This window comes from Tauraco erythrolophus, chromosome 7 (genome assembly GCF_009769465.1).
Source record: "Tauraco erythrolophus isolate bTauEry1 chromosome 7, bTauEry1.pri, whole genome shotgun sequence".
Taxonomy (NCBI): Eukaryota; Metazoa; Chordata; class Aves; order Musophagiformes; family Musophagidae; genus Tauraco; species Tauraco erythrolophus.
Genome location: NC_141471.1, coordinates 45,780,140 through 45,799,173, shown reverse-complemented (window position 1 = coordinate 45,799,173; position 19,034 = coordinate 45,780,140). Strand labels below are relative to the sequence as shown.

Genomic DNA, 19,034 nt, shown 5'->3' with positions numbered 1-19,034 from the left:
TCAAGAAATGTGTTTCTGGAGATGAGGATGACTGAGGGATGAAATGAATAGGGAAAATCAGGATGTGGGTGGGAGCCATGCTCCACCTTGAAAGCAAAGGGGATGCTGGGCCAGAGAAATCTTTCGTTTTCCTGAAATGTCTTCAGCTCTTCTTCTTAAGGTTATAATGGGTCAGCCTCTTCTAGCTTAAGAGGCTAGTGATTTTCCTTCCTTATGAAACTCTCTTTATATCCTCTTTTAGACAGTTGCCTTCTGAGAACAGCAACAATAAGGTTTGCTTTTGCCACAATCTCCATTTCACCCTACTCAGCAAATATGAACAGGAAGGGACTCAGGCATCAGCAAAGATAAAAAGACTCCACAGTGAACAGCTCATATTTATATTAATAAGGTGAGTTCCTAAATGCAAGAAACAGAGAGAGCTCAAGAGACAGCAAAGATCCTTTTTCTCAGGTTTTAAATCTCCTCAGCCACATTTACTAAGTGCTAATGAAAGGCTGAGGTTGTGCCAATGCACTTAGAAACAGGCATGATCACAGCAGTTAAACGTGGATAGGTTTGCCTTGGAATATGCCAGACTGAGGTTCAGTTCCTGAAGCACCAAATGTTTTTTCCCTGAAATGTTTGACTAGAAAAGATTTTTTTTTCATGCTTTTATGCTAGCACTAGCTTTCTGCACACATACTTGCTTTGTAGCTTTCCCGGCAGGGTGCAAACAGGGGCAAATCTGTTGCCTGCAATCCAGCCCACCCAGCAAGACCAAATGCTGGTCAGATATAGGGGGAGACTGAGGTGGAGGCATTCCTGCCTCCTGCACACGGACACTACAATGCAGCCACACAGCCACCATGCAGAGTGGCTTCAGAGACCTCCATAGACACCCTTGTGGTATCCCACAGATGTTAGTAGAGGAACAAGGAGCAGCTATGCAGATCTTCCCGTGGGACACTGGTTTCCCTCCTGTACATTACGTTCCTCATACTACAGTGCTCTAGCCTGCAAGATTGCCCTGTCTCTGTAGCAGCCCTTTGAGATGGAACCTTGCCAAGTCCAATGAAAAGGGAGCCTCCGTGGTTTTGGAAGAAGGGTAACAAATCAAATAATGGTTGCATATCGACTATAATATCCACATTAGTGTTACCTTTTACAGCCCTACTTCTTAGACTGCCTGTGAGAGCCCTGGACTGTGCAGTAGTTTTTTGTTAGAATGAATGTTAGACAATTCCAGCAGTCTGAAGAATTTTATATGTAACTTAGTCTCATTTTAGTCCCTGAAGTAAGGTGAAAATCTTCAAACATGGCAATACGTAATGCAGATACCTCAACAGCAACTTTTCTGATTTCTAGCACATACCAGCACTGCACACTGGGAATTCTGGGGCAGCTTTAGGCAAAGCAGAAATAGAGATTTTGTTTCAGTGAACAAACTCTGAATATGAGCAAGCATAGCAGCTCTTCCTGGAGCTGTTCTGATAGTCAGTTCCAATAATTTTTATTTTGTTACTGCACTTTATACAACAAACACCCCTTGATTTCTCATATGCATGATCTCTTGCAACATCACAAAACATGATACGCAGTAGCTGGGGATTTTGGAAAAGTAGGAAGGTTTCTGTATCACTGTGACAGCTCTTACTGAAATGATCAATTAGTAAATGTGACACTTAACTGGCCCTCATTAGGTTTCAGAATTAAAATTCCATGAAAGCAAATGGGAGGCAGTTGTCACTTCTTGGTCTTAATATTTCAAACAGTCGTATGTTTCCAATCATTTTGGGTGAGGTCAACCAGACTGAGTCAATCCATAGCTACTCAAGATGTCATAGAAAAAACCAGACATTAATAATCTTTAAAAGTGGTCTACTTAACAGCAGATTTATCTTCACACCAATCGAGGACCAATTTTGTTGTGCAATCAGGTGCACAACCTGCTCATGCGTATGTGCATACTACCAAAGGTCTGTTAATTTACAGCATCCAGATACACTAGAAAACTGGTGAGAGTTAAAAAGAATCCTCTCTTCCCCAGACAACCACGAGAGCATTTCTGTCTAAACATCCTCTAGAGAGAAGAAAACTGACAGCACTTACCTCCAACGCCGTTACAGCGAGATGTCATTTCCCAGAGGACCAAAGCCATGGAGTACACATCTGTTTGTTTGAAGGACTCCACGTTCTCCAGGTTCATCCTGGACTCCAGAACCTCAGGGGCCATGTACCTTGCTGTGCCAACCTACAGAAGAGAAGATCTGAGTGAGATCAGGAGATTAAATTGTAATTCATGTTTTGTATTCTGCTATGATTTAACTTCAGCTTTCACAGAAATGGTGCCATTTGACATGTATCCAAAAATTCACAGGTCGTATTTTCTGCTGCCAGGGGAATCTGGCATTGTTCTGACTACCAGCTTACTTGTGCGTCCCTTGGTAAAGGAAAAAAAAACCCTAGCTCTTTTCAGTTCCTTAAGCAAATAATTTTGACACTGACAATCTTTCTCACTCTTTGGCTTTGGCTGTTCACAGATAAACTCTGCCCTTTGGGTCTGAGGCAATTGCCTCTGACCGAGTGTCCTTCAGATGAGAAAGAAACACACTGTATTCTTTTGCACCACTTATTCCACTGTTAGCTGTTTCTTTTCATGGCAGGCTTAAAAGGAAAATGCAGACCCGGCAGAAGAAAGCCAATATACAAATGCAGAAGCACACATTTGAATCAAAACCAAAAATCGGCCCCTTTGTTTGAAAAGCCATTCTCATAAACTTTATTCATACTGAGCAATTTTCAGTAATGAATTTAGCAGCTTTGCTGAGATCTAGATTACGACCTTGCATTACAAAAGGCAAAGTTTAAATGTCTGTTTTTATCACAAGAAAGGATTTAAGGAAGAATTTTTGTATCACTCATCAGTTGCTCTCAAATAGCAAACTCTTCACAGGGTAGGTATAAAAAATTTATACCCCTTGAAAAACTGCAAACATAGTAAGTCTTTCACCGGGCAAAGATAGCTTCAAATCAGAGACTGGTTCATTGCAGAGATGAACAAGCACAAGTGGGTGATGCAGTAGGACCTGTAGTTGAAACGAGCCAGTTGCACTACAGCAATCACTCCAGAGCCCAGCAGCAAGCAGGACTGCAAAAGATCGTTTCAGCTACTGGGTCTGCAACTGCAGGCAGCCACATAGTGAATGTGCAGTCCTGAGAGAGCCCTATGACATCCGTTTTACAAGCTTCTGTGAACATGGCTTATCACCTAGGCTCAGGGCATATGGGAAGATGTTCCACAGAAAGTGTAATGCACCATAAGAAAACAGCAGGAAAGATCAAGGACATAGCTTTGTCATTGGACCCTGCAACAGCAGAGAATTTCTGTCTCAAAAATATCCAAATGGTTGTAGGATCAAAGCCTTTATAATCAGAGAGCAGAAAAAAAACCCTGTGTGATCAGTCCCAAAGTTAAATTCCCTCTTACGTGGACTCCAATGAATTTAAGGCCAAGCGTGTGAACAACAGCCTTACACTGAACAGTACTTGGGGCAATCATGTCTCAACACCACTGAGGTGACCAGCATTTCCTTCCCCTACAGAACATGAATGTATGGAAACTCTGCAGCAGAGGCTGTTCCTACCCCCTCTTTGCTCCCCAACACACAACTTTTTCCCCAAGCAGATCCCATCCAAAACTTAAGACAGGTTACTTGTACACTATGGCCCACAGTCCCACATCCCTAAACCCCGCTGATTTTAACAAGAGTTAATGGAGCCTAAATACAGATCCTTAACACCAAAGTACTCTTCTGGTCTGGCATTTCACACTCTCTTTGCAGCAGTGAAAATGACTCTGGAGCTTTGCTGGACAATGATGAAGCTCTGTAACTAAAAAATACAGAGAGAAATGCAGAAAAAAATTAAAATGACTTGAAGAATGCTATCAAGTCAATCCCATGTCCATCCTACTTAGGATTTATCAAATGTTCCACTCTGCTTATGTCCTTTTATCTCCATTTAGATTATTAGGTCTTTGGGTCAAAGATACTTTTTCTGTATCTTGCGGAAACGTGACTCCTGAGTCTCAAAGGCATTTTAGGTACCTAAATTCCAGCAATTTGGAGTTGATTGCCCCTCTGGAGGCTGGATATGCTTTCTCTTTGCAAACACCAGTCTGCTTTCAGTTGTTGCATCTCCAAAACTTCTAGTGAGGGACCATCTCTCTTCCTGCAGTACTTTATAATTTTTGTGACTTTTGAATCCTTTTTACTTAAGATCTTACATTTCTTTCAAGCTGTTGGGGGATGTTTTGTACCCTGAGGGGTGTCAGTCAGAGGGACAGTAGACATCCTCCTTTATCTGATCAGAGAGACTACCTGTTACAAGGCTGCTGATGCTGCTGAGGTGAACTGCTGGCCTTGCAGGCACCTACCAGTCCTTTGAACACAATGGGACAAAAGTCCAGATTTATGTGATCATATTAAGTAATGTCTGCAAATATTAACCATCATGGATGGCCAAACTGAAAAGACTGCAAAGGTTCTAATTGAGAAAAATACAGTTTCCAGCCAGTCACTAAGGGCACTGGTATTGTATGGTCAACAATGGCTATATTTGCATGATATGGAAGGTAGCTGGGTACATCTGAAAGAAGATGGCTCTGTAACCCCAACAACTTGCCTTGAAAATGGTAAAATACTTACACTTTTATTTATTTCACAGGAAGCCAGAGGTCTTTTTGAATTAAAATTTGGGTCAACTCCATTATATCCTTGTAAAAATTGGACCTCCTGGTGGAAAGGGTTTGAGTCAAAAGGGTAAAGTTTAGAAATGATGCATAAGGTGAATCCTGGTGCAAGACCCCTTTAGCAAAAGCTACAGTACTAAAGTTGGCATGTTGGGGAATTTAAGTGAGTGGTGCTCATGTGCCCAGAAGAAACAAGGTGGAGGTCAGAGCGGAGTCACTTCACACCATCATACTCCTTGTCGCAGAGAAGAATGACATGAGCTGAGTCACCTCCAAACAGATTAATTTGAGCTAAACAAAATAAAACAGTGGACCTCAACACCAGTGCCCAAGGACACTGACTCCAAAGCAGTAACCTGCTCTGGGCGGCACTGTACTTTGTCGTCGGTGTCAGTGTGGACTGTGGAAGTGGCAGTATCAACACCATCCTCCTACACGCAAGTGTCTGTGAGCAATGCCAGAGAAATCAGCTTGAAATAAGGGTCAGCCTTTAAGCAATCCAAGTGTCTGTGGGGTTGAGTTTCAGAGCCCCTGCCTTACACTGCTAAATACTCTGTTTTCACGTTATTCCAAACGAGACCAGTGTTATGACTGACAATATTCACTGAACTCCAGAAAGGTCTGGCATGCCGGACAGAAATGGTATGTAACTGTGAGTGGTGTTTGTATTATTTTAAATATAGCTCCACTGGTTGTCATTCACTCCCAGCTCTGGTTAATAAACCCTTTCAAAACGAGATCAGGACAGTTGCCGCCCACTAAGGAGACTTTCAAAGACAGATGTTCATTAGATAAACAACACTAAAGCTCCCGTGAACTCAACAGAGCACTGCTGACCAAAGAGTTATCCCTGAAAATGTTCTAAACCAAAATATTAGTTCCATGTGAAGTAAAAGTCAGTGTAACTGGACAGGCTTTGATGAGACCCATGTATAAAAATAAATGTATAATTAAATAATTAGGAATTAATTAACTTAACAAATGTTCTGAATTTATACTACAGGAGTTTTCATTAGAAGAACCAATATTTAGAGATGTGCTTGAAAAATTTCATCTTCAAAGCATTCATAAGCATCCTCCTGGCATCCCTGTGAAGTAGATGAGTATTATCCATGCTACTTAGTTGAAAAAGCACAATAGGGCAATTATTTTTATTTGACATTATGCATTTGCTTGCATATGGAGAATGTATCATAATCTTAAACAAGTTTATTTTTGGCCTTCTAAAGTGATTATCTATCACTCTAGTTATCTGCTTATACCTCTTGAGGACAGAAGACTGACTTCACATATGCTGGGGTACACCAGAAGTGGGTCTACTCACACAAAACTGTAATGTCATCAGGCATGAAAACTGTGGCACAACCTCACAATGTGAAGTACATCATCATCATATGTGTGCGCACGCACTGCAGCAGCACCACGAACAGCTGCTAACAAGCTCATACATGCTTAGTATAAGTGTACAGAGAGGACTTGCAACGTTTACGTATGCAGCTCTTCGATCGTAACAAAACCTACATGGTACTTCTTTCACTGTTGCTTTAATGTTTAGAGCCTCTTTGTTTATAAACACTTTCACATTAATTTTTAATGATTTTAAGTAAATATGGCAGCATAAGGCTTTTTCCTCTTTTCGCCCCAGAAACTGACACACCAACTGGTACAACACACATCCCTCTCTTCAAACTTTTAACTTACCTGCCCGCTGTTAGCCAAGTCATCCACAGACAGAGATGGGTCCAGCCTCAGGGACAACCCAAAGTCACAGAGACAGCAGGTTAAATCATTTTTCACCAGTATGTTGGAACTCTTTAAGTCTCTGTGCACAATAGGTGTTTTGGGGCGACCACAGGGTGTGTGATCACTATGCAGATGGGCAATCCCTCGGGCCAAGGACCCACCCAGTTTCCAGAGGTCCTCCCAGCTGATAATGTGCCGTGTGAGATATTCCTGCAAGTTTCCTCTAGCATGGAAGGCAGTGATCAGCCAATACTGTTTACCAAGATCTGTCTTGCGCTCCTCTGCTGTCAAGAATTGGAGGATGTTCTCGTGCTTGAGGTTTACATCTGAAAAAATGTCTTTCTCAGTTTTCCAGGAGGCATATTCTTCATAGGGGAAAATCTTGACTGCCACAGTTTCATACTGCTCCGATGTGTTTTGCTTCAATTTGGCTTTATACACTTCAGCAAACCTTCCTTTGCCAACAACAATGTCCAACTCAATGGGCAGCAATTCTGTGTTGTGGTTGATGTTGTTGGCACAGGTAGAGCTGATGTCTGAGCGGTCATCATCTAGCATAATGGCACAAACATCACTGCAGTCCTTATGTTTCCTGGGCTTAACATTCTTCTCCCATGCCTTGTTAAGCTTCCTCTTCTTATGAGTGCGGTAGGCATAAAAGATAACAATCACTGCAACAGAAATCACCAGTAACGGGACAAGACTTATGATTGTGACTTTGGAAATTTCATCTTTCTCCTCTGGCTTATGAGGGTCATCTGTAAAAAACAGAAAGAAGGCATACATTAAATGATATCATAGATTTATGTATACAGGAGGCTGTCGATAATTATAATTTTTATCCAGAGTGTAATCCACGATCTCCTCTACTAACAGTAAATAATAAAAATTGTCACTGCTTTCTTTTTTCAAAATGTTGGGTTTTATATAGGCTTTCACTTATCGGGACTTCCCTGTCTGCTTATTTTATAAAAAGCCAGAACTGAATGTGCAAGAACCTAACATAACTTAATAGCTTTGTTCTTCTCTCAGGCTCTCAATACATTATGGATGAACCATTCACTTTCCTGAATACAATAGCCAAAGTCTCCTGCACTTACTCTGTCAATGCATTCTTGACAGATCTGCCCCTTTAACCAGTAATTACTAGAACACATTAATTTGTCTAAGATAAATAAACAGACAATGCAGCATGTGAATTCCCACTTGCCCAGTTATCACTCTAGATCCAGTATATTTCAGTGGAATCCATGTAAAGACATCTTCAGGAAGCCTGTCTGCACACAACTACTGCATGTTAATATTCAGGCACAATATATATACTCGCATACCCATCTTAAAACCAAAACTCATTCTCACACTTTGATGTATGTGAAAGAGTGTTGCTAGAACAACTTCAAACACCTGCATGTACCCAGGTGTTTGAATCCTGCGGGCACAATCAGGCATGTATGACACATCAGAATTGTCACCCCCCATGTACTTTCTATGTATCTGGAAACTTCCTCTGCGTGTCACTTGCTGGCTTTACATGGGCTGTCCTGTCATAAAGCAGTAGATAGTTCACTTCTTCACTCCAAACTTGGTAGCTGGTGCAGTCCACACACTAACACATTCTCAGGTGGAACATACAGGGAATATGGGATGTACTCTAGAATAGGGAGATGTTCTGGAAATGGTACAGATCATTCTTCTAGACTCGAGAGCTGCCCTGTCACCTCTAGAAGAGACCTTCTAGTTCAATATTTCTTAGGAAGATAAACAGTTTAAAAAGGAACAGTTTTATTCTGAAAATAGATTAAAGAGGGAAGGTCAGAGTTTATCTGAAGCTGATTTGATCAGACACATGGAAATGTCCTCTCCCAGCCTATTTCTTCCTTTGAGTCAGAGCAAATGCACTATATTATTTTTCCATGAGGTAAGGGATTGATTGAAAGGAGCCCTGGGAGTCTAACCTGAATGGACTAAAACAACTGAAGCTGCAACCAGAGTTAAGCAAGTGGCTTGTGTTGGCAGCATGATGCTCTGGCAGATGCTTGCAGCAATGTCACTGACTCAGGCTCTGTGCATCGGGCCAAATAAGTCAATATGAAAAGTTTAATAAACTCTGAAGGGAAGTTGCCACTAACTACATTAGCCACAAGCCTCTGTTTCCCGTACTCTGTGCCTCTCGAAACAACAGTGAGAGAAGCTGAAAGGGGTGGGGGTAAAGAGTTTACAGTTAGAACAAGCGGTACCTCTGAGCCTCCAATTTCACTTGTAATCACTTTTCCATTGGAAACACAGTTAGCTGGCAAGCAGCAGGAGCATCAGCTATTCAAAGGCAGGTGACAGGCAATTTGAAGAGTATATTCTTCTTTATTTGGAAGAAGGCCTGAATCCTGAACCAGGATGTGCTTCCTCTGTTTGAAAGGTTCATCAACCAGATGTAGAACAAGTAATTCAATCCTAGTCTCTCTCACAGGGTTTCAAGGAAGAGGAAGTGCCTTTCTAACACTGACACTCCCAGCTAGCACAGGTCAGTGGCATTCACTAGCGGCACCTACAAAGAATGGATTCTCTTCACTCATGCAAAAGAACATTTTAAGCCAATCTCTTCTTCCACACCTATGCAAATCACAAATCCTTATTCTCAAATGATTTCCCTTGGCAACAAAATGTTAGTAAATTTTAAACTTTTTAAATTTTAAATAAAAAAACACTTAAAAGATCATCACAGATTACAGGCACCCCCTCTGCTTCTCAGCATGTTGAAGAGGGGAAAAAAACCACATTCTTTTTATGGCCCTTACTAGAGGAATATATTTAGAAAGTCCAATGTCACTGTCAGTAAACAGAAGATTTGCATTGCTTATTCCCATGTGCATTCTTCAGTCTCAGAAAATCTGCTTTATAAAGAACTTGGGAAACACCCCAGTGGAGGAGAACTGACTACGTTGTGGGCTAGCTGTTCAGGAGTTTCGGCTGCAAGCAGGCCACAACTGCATGAGTGCAACTATGATCTGTAACAATCAGATAAAATAGTTTTGATGAACGTTTGGGGTTCTGCTTTGTTTGGTTTTGTTTTTCTTGACCACAGAAAAGCACGCTTGAAGTTTGGATTCTCCTCTTGAAACTGAGTAATATGTCATCTATATCATATAGTACACTTTTAAACAAAGATAAAAATGCCTCTTTAGTGCCCTTTAAGCTCTTTTTCTTTGCCACAGAGCTGCAATATGTAGCCCAGATATTTGAAATACAAATGTCTTTCTAAATGAGGGAGAAAAACCAAAACATATTTTAGTTCTCTTTCAAATTTCTCCCCATAAGTTCAAGTAGCTGGAGGTAGTTGGGTGCATGTTCAGCTCTGAGATAAAACTCATCCAAAGCTGCCACTCCTTGATTGTTATGGCTACCTGTGTGAGGGTCTCCGATTATTCCTGTAATGCCCTATAGCAGGCTGTATTATTTTGGCCTACAGCTGAGAAGTCTCCCGCAGATTTCACAGCCCCTTTGGCTCTTCCTCTTTTTGCACAAGAGAAAGGTCTGCTTGTGGTGCAGGGGGATTTCTGGGTGGAAGGGAGAAATTGTTGATGTTGCAAATGTCACTTGAAAAAGAATGAAAAAATTTTTTTGGATCAAAGCAGAAGCTGAGCTGTTTGGCCACTTCCCCTGAGCACTGTACTGTCCTGCACCCCTGCTGCAAAGTGAGACATCCGCTTTGGCACCATCCCTTGGAGGAAGTAGGGAAGCAGGGGTGAGCAGCATACAGCTGCACATCCCCACCTAAAGCAGCAGGGAGGAATGGCGTGCTCATTTTCAGTTTTTAAGACACTAGACAAATCCCACTCAAGGGTTGGAAAGCACAAGAACGAGCACACCACAGGGAGAACTGAGTGTCAGGACTGACAAGGCTGAACCCTGAGCTTAGGAGGGGACTGAGCTGCCTGCCAGCAGAATTAAAAGGGACAGCAGCAGCAATGAGCTGGTGGCACTGCGGGCTGGTCTGAGCAAAGCACTTCTGGAACCGTCTTTGATTTTTGACTGCCCATACGAGCAGAACAAAATCAGCCCTTCCAGCACAAGCTGAGGTTGGGGTACTTCTCTGTTGGATCTGTGTACAGAGTCAGGGCAGAATCAAAATTCAGAGCATATCTGTATGTTTGCATAGTGGCTAGCCAACATTTTCTGGCTTGACTGCTGGAATCTAAGAATAAATATGTTCATTTGCTTATAAATAAACACCTATAACTCAAACTCCATAATTTCAAAAATGGGAGCGCAGCTTCCTCTTTCTGAGCACTGGAATGAGCAAAACGTGGCTGCACAGGCAGGCAAGGAAATGGTTAAATGAAATAGCCTTTCAGGTTTTGCAAACAGGCTCCTAAATAACTTTCTCCACCCTAGAACTATTATTTAGGCAGATCAGTCCTTTCTTAAGCTTCAAAAGAGCCTATTAATATAGCATAACAATAGAGAAGTTGAGCTAAAAGAAAGCTTCCTGTATATGGTTTAAACTAAGCACAAGCCATCTGCACAGCCCTTAACACAGCCCAAGCCTTTAGGGAATAGGGCTCAGGTGCCAAGGAAAATGGAAACACTGTACAGCCCCTGTTCAGTCAGGAAGCTTCAAAGCAAAACATCGCTTTGCCTGCAGATTCTTTAGGTTGGATTGGGTGCCTTTGATTGAACTTTGGAAACAAGAAATAAAACAACGACAACAAAACGAGGACCTGCGCTGAAACGCAGGGCAGCAGAAACGCACAGCTGGCAGTGACAGAACGACTTCGGTGCCGTTTGCTGCTTGTGAGTCCTGAAGTTGCTGCCTCTGCGACTGCTAGTCAAAGCCACGCAGCACAGGGCAAGAACATATTTGATATTCGCAGAACGCAGGTTCAACATGTCGACGGTGCCATATTGCAAGCTTGTCTAGTGTCTTAAAATCCCCCAGAAACACACGGACACAAAATATGGGCCCAGACCTGGGACTGTGACCTAGTTATTTTGCAAGCTCCTGAGATACAAAGCAGCCCTTTGAGCTGACAGGAGGACAACTCTGTTTTGCAGTGATTCTGAGGTTTCAAAGCTTGGTTTCAGTTCCACACTGGAATGAAAACTAACACTTTTTGAATGTTTTTGCGTAAACAGAATTCTGTTCAAACGTTGCAATTTGGCGAGAGGTGTGAGTGCTGAATCCCCACCAGTGAGGGAACTAGTCTGAGGTATGGGAGCTCCAAGTTCAAGTCCTGCTCTGCTTGATTCAGGGAAGAGCTTTTAATCTCTGATTATTCTAAATTAGACAAAATGGGAGTTTGAATCTTCCATGCCTACCAGTTTCTGGGCAAGACACGAGGCAATAAAATATGAAAAAGTCTGACCATCTCTTTAGTGCTACTTTCCGGACGAAAACTAATTCCACAAAATGCTTCATTTTCAGTGAAATGAAGTTTCTGTCTGAGCAGTTGTTTGGGGGAACTGAGTTTATCTCTATTGAAGAATCCTCAAGTGACAATGAAATACTGTTATTCAGTATTTCATATACCTTCCTGATTTTGGTCTTTTTAAAATTAAAAAGGCTTAGAAATCTTCAGCAAAACATTTTTACACGGGAAACGTCGATTTTCAAAACAGAAACTCTGCTTCTGACATTCCTGTACTTTTCCCTGAAACCCCTATCTTGAGGACAAAAGCGGTGTGAAAGTCAATCCAACTTCTATGTTTAAAAACTTCTGCTAATTTTACAGGCATTGTTTTTTGGGCTTTGTGGATGGGGGTGGGAGTCTTTTTACTAGGGGGGGTGTGGGGGGGTGGGGCACTTTTTCCTTAGAAAATGGTTGATCTTGACACAAAATACTTGGAAATAACCAAAATCAAATGCTGCACCTCAAAATAACCTGCATTTTTTAATCTTGACAGTTTCTTGGAAACTCTTTAATTTTCCATCCTTGCTGAAGTTTTTTTTTTTTTAAATAAATTAATAGTTTTGTGGGACAGGAAATCAGTCCCACCCCTCCCTCAGCTCTACGTTGAATCATCTGATGGCAGAAGATAGAGATTACTAGATTTTAAAATCAGAGTAGACTCTATCTTGCTATCCAGCGGAAAATAAACCCTGACATTTCTTGCAGACTTTCCTGAAAGTTATATTCCCGCGGCCAGTTCCTGAATTTGACAAGAGCTTTTTTGGACTAGGTAAACCAAGTCTGTCAAAACCAGTAACTTGTGTTTGAGCTGTATGTCTTTGTCTTTTAGTTTAAAGAGGATATTGCCAGGGTATCCAAAACACAATATCTGCTGAAGCAGCCTCCTGGACAGGCACTAGCTCTGGTAGCTGGCAGGTCTGCCTGGCCTGCTACAGAGGCTCAAAGACAGAAGTGACAGTGTAAAGCCATCTCTAGAGCCTGTTTCAAAAGCTGTCTTTCTAAAGCACTGCCATCCTCATGGCTCAGAATTTGGGCCCTAAGGATGTTTGCTCAAAGGTGTGGGAACTCATTCACTTGACCTTTTAGTTATTTGCCAGCCTGAATGTTGCTCTGCAGCCAACACAAGACTGGCAAACCAGACCTAGCCCTCAGAGCACTGAACGCAAGCCACTGCCCAGAGCCACCACTTACCTCTTTTCCTGAGAGGTAGCAAGGCAAAGGTATGAGCAACTTTGGAGAGCTGTGGCATGCTCACTGCTGCTCTTCCCTGGGGGCCAGCAGCTTTGCCCTTGGCATATGACTACTCACAATTGAGTGATCAGGACTCAAGACATCTCTGTTATGTCTGGGAAAATTCCCCAGTTCCGTGACCCAGTTATATGTGTTAGATGTTGGAAGAGTTGTGCATATGCATCTGTCACCTGATGGGAATGGCTGTATCTTAGTCACAGGGGTGGGAAGCAGGCAACTCGATTGCCTCTGAGTGGCTTACTTCAGTGAAAAGGTTGGGCAGAAATGATGTAATGGATATTTTATCTATTGTAAGCAGAAGTTAATTTTTCAACTGATTGCCAAGTATGCTGTTCAGCACCCAGGAGGTTTAAGAAACTCTTAAGCTCTAAGACAGAACAAATAGTTTGTTGCTGTTTTACTCCCTCACTGCTGGCTAGAAAGTGTAATTCCTCGGTTTGCTGGCACAGCACCCATTTGTTTAAAATCTCCCACCCCTGGATGCATTCCCTTCTTATCTCTTCCATCCTAGCAGGTCACTTCACTGTGTACATGGCATCTCTCACACATTTTTACTTTTGTAGCTGAGATTTCCTACTCAGTGATATGAAAGCTGACATATTCTAACTTTACATGATGGGACTGTGTTTCTGTGATACATGCCTCAGTTATACAACTCAGTGTCTGCTGCTGTTTGCTGGTGGTTTTCTGGAACAAATCAATCTCTCCAGTTTCAATATGTTCCAACAGATGCCACATATCAACCACTATTTTTAATCACAGCCTGAGTTTCACCCCTTCAACCTTTCCCAAAATATTATGTTGCCAGTGTTAGTTACAGTTTGTTTCTGTCTGTAATTATTAAAGTCTCTTCCATGACAACCTGATAAAAGGTTGGCCACATTCCCACACTTATTAAGCTCTCAAGTGATGCAAATTGCAACAAATATGCCAACCAGACTGGAAGAGCTTTGCCTAGTTTGTTTTTACACAAATCTGTAACTGAGCTCTGCATGGTTATTTTCCTAGGAAGCAAACAATATAAATAACACAGAGCAAAACAAAATTTTGGCTTCTTTTGCCTGTTTCCATTCTATTTCCTTTCTATCCCAGTAAGTGAATCAGACGATCAGTGTTAGACAGCCTCTCCTTTGGTTACATACAGCTGCAGGCATTGGGTGGGACTCTGCGGCTGCAAATACCTAAGAGGAAACATGGAGAACAATGCCAACATACAAGCGGTGAGAGGCTCTGTGCAACGTTATGTAATGCTACTGACCTCTTTTATGGGGCAGCTGGAAGACAAGTTACCTTCTGAACATGTTAGTTGGATAACAGAAAAACAGATTAATGAAAGCCTTTGTTAAAATCCACTTGGAAGCAGTCCAGCTGTAATGATCTCCCTTCTGCTGTTCCTTGAGCACTGGACAACTCATCACACGAGTATTTACGGCCTGGCAGCTGTTTGTGCACAGGTCTTAAGTCTGCTTTTAAGCCTGAGATCCTCCTATGTAGTCAAGTAAAATCACTAACGCTTTGACTCTAGTAAGGAGAGGAAGAGAGAGAAAAAGAAAGGAAAAGACAGGGCAACATGTTAGAGACAAGCAAGAGATACCAAGTTAAGGAAATTCTATAACATTATCCATCTTCCCTGCGATCTGGGCACAGGACAAGGTATCATGCAGGCATGCTTGTGGTGGTTCAGGCAGAAGAATCAGGTCTCCCAGGTAACAAACGTTCACAGGGAGCAACTGCAGCACCTAACACACTGCAAATCCATAGGCTGTAATTCGTTCCGGCAAATGCCTCAGCCACAATTGATTAATCCAATACTTATGTCTCTTACACTCTCAATTAGCGAACTTAGTAAAACAATGATCAATGTGAAGACTGTTAGCAGCGCAACACCCTCCCCTTCTCCAAAACACTTCCCCAATTAGCTTCATTATTCTCATAAACTCTTGCTGGCCTGTCAGTCATCTCTATCACTGAAGTTTTGATGTTTCAAGGCAACTGTTTGGATGATTCAGATAATCATTAAAACTTGTATACATTGTTGCTGCTAAAGGTTTCTCCGGTATTATGACCAGGTGCAGTAGGAACACCCAAAATAAGGACCTCATCTTGCAGTACACGAGGAATGAACAGAGACTACCTGAACAATCCCACAGGCACCTCAGCTGCAAACTGCATGGAGATCTGCATGGCATGGCAGGACAGGTGAGGATGAAAAACGATCACCACATAAACTACTAGAATGAAATGACTCTTAAACCAGATAGAGCTGGGTTACAGGTCTGCAAATCTTGCTTCCAAATTTTGAGATCTCTGCATTTTCACTTGAATTTGAACTCAATGCCACAGGTAACAACTGCATATATAATGACAACAGTACTTAAAGGATTTGTTTTCCTGTCTGCAGCCTCCAGGACTGGGGTCACTGTTGTGCGCACTGCTGAATGAATGCGTCTGAATGAGCCTGTACTACAGGAAGAAGTTGCACTGCATAGCAGGTAGGTCATGTGCTGAGTAGCATGCAGGTATCGCATTTCCTCAGCTACAATGAGTTCCTGGTCATCTCTGCCCACGGACAATGGGTCAGATGTGAGGCTGGAAAGAGCACAGTCCTACTTGGCTCCTTTGGGTAAACAAGCCTTGACCTCAGACAAATCGTTTAGGACAGTTAATAAGAACTTTGTCAGGCATTTGTCATGCTCGCAGGGGCTGATGAATAGAGGCTGGGAGATGGTGTGGTGAGGGAAGGCTGAGGAACAAAGCTGCCCCAACACCAAGGGGGGCCTGAAACTGTGAAAACAGCGACAGACAGTCCTGGTTCATCACAACAGGTCAAAGCATAAGGCTGCAAAGCAAGATGTGGAAGGTCCACCAGACACAACTAGACATCAGGGAGGAAAAAGCCCTGGTAGTCCAGTCCTGCACTCGTCTTTTCTATGACAGCAGGACCAGGCCCCTGTCTGCCACCTAGCCAGCCAGAGCCTTCTTCCCCCTGATTTTGGCTAACCTTTTCCAGTGGTTTTGCTCCCTGGCTTTGCCTTCTGGTAACACTGACATTAGACATTTGAATAAATAATAATTAAAACAGACTGGCATTGAGTTTTGCCATGAGAAGCATTTTTCCACCACAGAGGTGGAAGCTGCTTGCCAGTCACCCACAGTTTCGTTTGGCAAAAAAGAGAGGGATTAAAAAACAAACATAGAGTAGTCAGATTTGCAACGGCTACCTGCCTCCTGTATATTATTTCTCCAAGAACTAAAGAACGTTGTTTGGAGTGATTCTGCACATGGAATTTTCCACCAGCTTCCCGCAGCCTGAAATGCCAGGGATCTGAGTCAGGGTCAGAAGCCCCCTGACACAGCAGAACTACAGGCATGTTTAGGCACATGTCTGACTGTGTCTTGCTTATTTTGCAGATTGGCATTTTAAATGAAAGTCCATACGAGAAATAGGCATGTGATTTGGATGTAACTACTTTAAACATTTCCAAAACCACACTTGAGTCAGGACACCTCCTATTACCAAAACCTTTAGATGTTTGTGTCTGAAAATGGAGTCAGGAGGTTTACCCTTCACAGTCAAGATTGATAAAAGCCAACAGTGCTTTAAACCAATGCTTATATAAGCAATAACACCTCAGCTGTGAATCACTGGAACGTAGTGACTAATCTCTGGTGGAAATCAGAACTTGTTGCCTTACCCACAATTTTCTTTCTTACCTCAGAAACACCAGGAACAAACTAAATCTGGTCTGCCTTAAGTGTGCACCCAGGATGAAGAAGAGCTAGAACACTCATCATTTACAGCAATAGCTTGGAAGGAAAGGCTGTGATTATCAGGTGAAAAATTACAATCTTTTTTATCATCTCTGTTTCTGCTAATAAATGAGTATAATCACTTTTTCATCAGGCTTTTTTAGACTAGCTTTTGTCCACTCCCTAAAACTATAGGACATACGAAAACACTACAAAAATTCTTGCTCGGGTGTACAAGAAATGTAGAGAGAGAAAAAAGCCAAGAACAATGTACAGAATAGATCTGGATGACAGTCATTCCAAAGGCAAAATTATTACAGGCTATTATCTAGTTGTCTGGAGGAGCCGTGGACCAGCTGGCTGTGATGTTCTGCTCAAAGTTAAACACAGACAGGAAACCGCATGTCTGATACTGTAAAAATCGTTTGTCTTCCTGCCATGGCTAACCAGGCAAGCAACCCAAAGGGGCTGTTTTCATTTAAAAGAAACACTAATCCACAACAATAAAAAAGGAATGACAAAGCCTCAATTCTCGCCCTCCCCCCCCCCCCAATTGGAGTTAATGCTTGTGTTTGTGAATGAACTGGAAATGTTACAAACTGAAGTTTTACATTACTTTAATTTTTATCTGTAGTTATTCGCTTACTACACGTGAATGCAGGGCACAGTTTTCATGAGTCACCTAGAGTGCATGATCTAGAAGGAAAAGCTCCACTCTGAAGAGTGAAAGGAATTAAAGACTGGGTTTTAATTTAAACTACAGCTCCTTTTAGGCTCCTCTGGAAGTGTGAGGGGGGCTGCAGAGTTGATGGGAATGAAGGCACTTGGTGTTGAATTTATAGTATAGTTTTCATAAACATACACACAGAGGACACACATTTGTCAGAGACATTGTATTCAGCTACATAGCTTCAGGAGAAACAGCTATCGTGTGACTAATTTATAACAAATTAGCCAAAATCCACAAGGGTGCGGTTCTCTTTATATAAAAACTCTAGACAGCCAACACAGAGTAAAATCTTTTATCTTCAATAAAATCCAGACAATCTGTTAGAATTGGGTCCTGGGTCTACTACCTGTGCTCACATCAATACCGGTATTTACTTCAACTCCTTTAAAGCCCAAAAAACCTTAAATACGGCATTTGCCTCCTGTTTATGTTTTATAATGTAATTGCCATATGTCGCGTTTTGGTGTGTCAACAGAACAACTCTAAACATCCTGCTTTCATCTTTCTTTTCATCAACTTTTAAGTGCAATGTCTTGAGCTGAGTATCAGACTTACTTCAAAAGGAGGACAGCCTGGCAGGAAGAAATATCCTCTGAATACAGAAAAGAAAGGTTGAGATTTTGCAAGACTCAGAAGAGACCAAAATACCTCCTGCCCCTAGAAGTTTTCCTCCACAAAATGCAATTTCAAAATCTATTGGTATGACACAGTTAATATTACTTGCAAAGTATAGCCTAGGAAATGCAGGGTAAATTATTAAACCTACCTGATGGAAAAATGAGCATATCATTGCATTCTTCACCTGTACAGGAACACATGAACATCAATCCCCCATCTTCCTTCTTTTCCCTCATCAAACACTGCTCTGAGCTGGAGTCATCCAACACGTGACCATAGAGTGTTTTCTGAGGATCATGACATATTGTTTCTAATGTCACATTTTCATCATTTTGTCTCCTAAAAATGAAAAGGAGAAAATTGAAATCAAAGAAGGAATATTTTACAAAGGGAGCAGACAGGACTGCGCCTGCCCGAAATTTGCCTCTTTTGAGAACTCAAATGGGATTTAAAGAATATCATATGTTCTTCTCTGGCTTTCCTGAATGGGGTAGATTTGGCTGTGTCTGCGCTCCTCACACTGGCGCATTTGTACAATGGCACAGCTATTCCTGTATCATATTACCACTAAGCTCCAATGAGTGCCTTTGAAAATCTCACCCAGAAATATTCCAGCTAATGCTCAATGAACTGCTGTGAACTTCAGAACATAATTTTGGTTTTTGTGGTCACCGTGCAGACAGTAAAAATCTGTGGGAAATCATGATAAAAACTAAATTATTTCCTCAAAATCTGAGGAATTTCTAGTGAGTTGGCCTTTTTGTTTTGTTTTTGAAACCTATAATCAGCACAATTTCTGCACTGA

The 19,034-nt window shown here is 41.9% G+C and overlaps 1 protein-coding gene across 3 annotated transcripts in view; it reads right to left on the bottom strand.

The window, feature by feature from the left end:
* Window positions 1-19,034, bottom strand: part of TGFBR2 (transforming growth factor beta receptor 2) — a 57,537-nt gene that overhangs the window by 9,634 nt on the left and 28,869 nt on the right. Inside the window, exons 2-6 of one of the 3 annotated variants that reach the window (XM_086614656.1) lie at window positions 18,374-18,568; window positions 10,368-10,383; window positions 9,461-9,470; window positions 6,434-7,206; window positions 2,092-2,233 (exon numbers count right to left, since the gene is read on the bottom strand). In XM_086614656.1, the coding sequence (XP_086470782.1) occupies window positions 2,092-2,233; window positions 6,434-7,206; window positions 9,461-9,470; window positions 10,368-10,383; window positions 18,374-18,568 (1,136 nt within the window). Of the gene's footprint in view, window positions 1-2,091; window positions 2,234-6,433; window positions 7,234-9,460; window positions 9,471-10,363; window positions 10,384-18,373; window positions 18,569-19,034 lie in introns of all 3 variants that reach the window. The other 2 variants (XM_086614655.1, XM_086614654.1) reach the window with 2 other exon arrangements.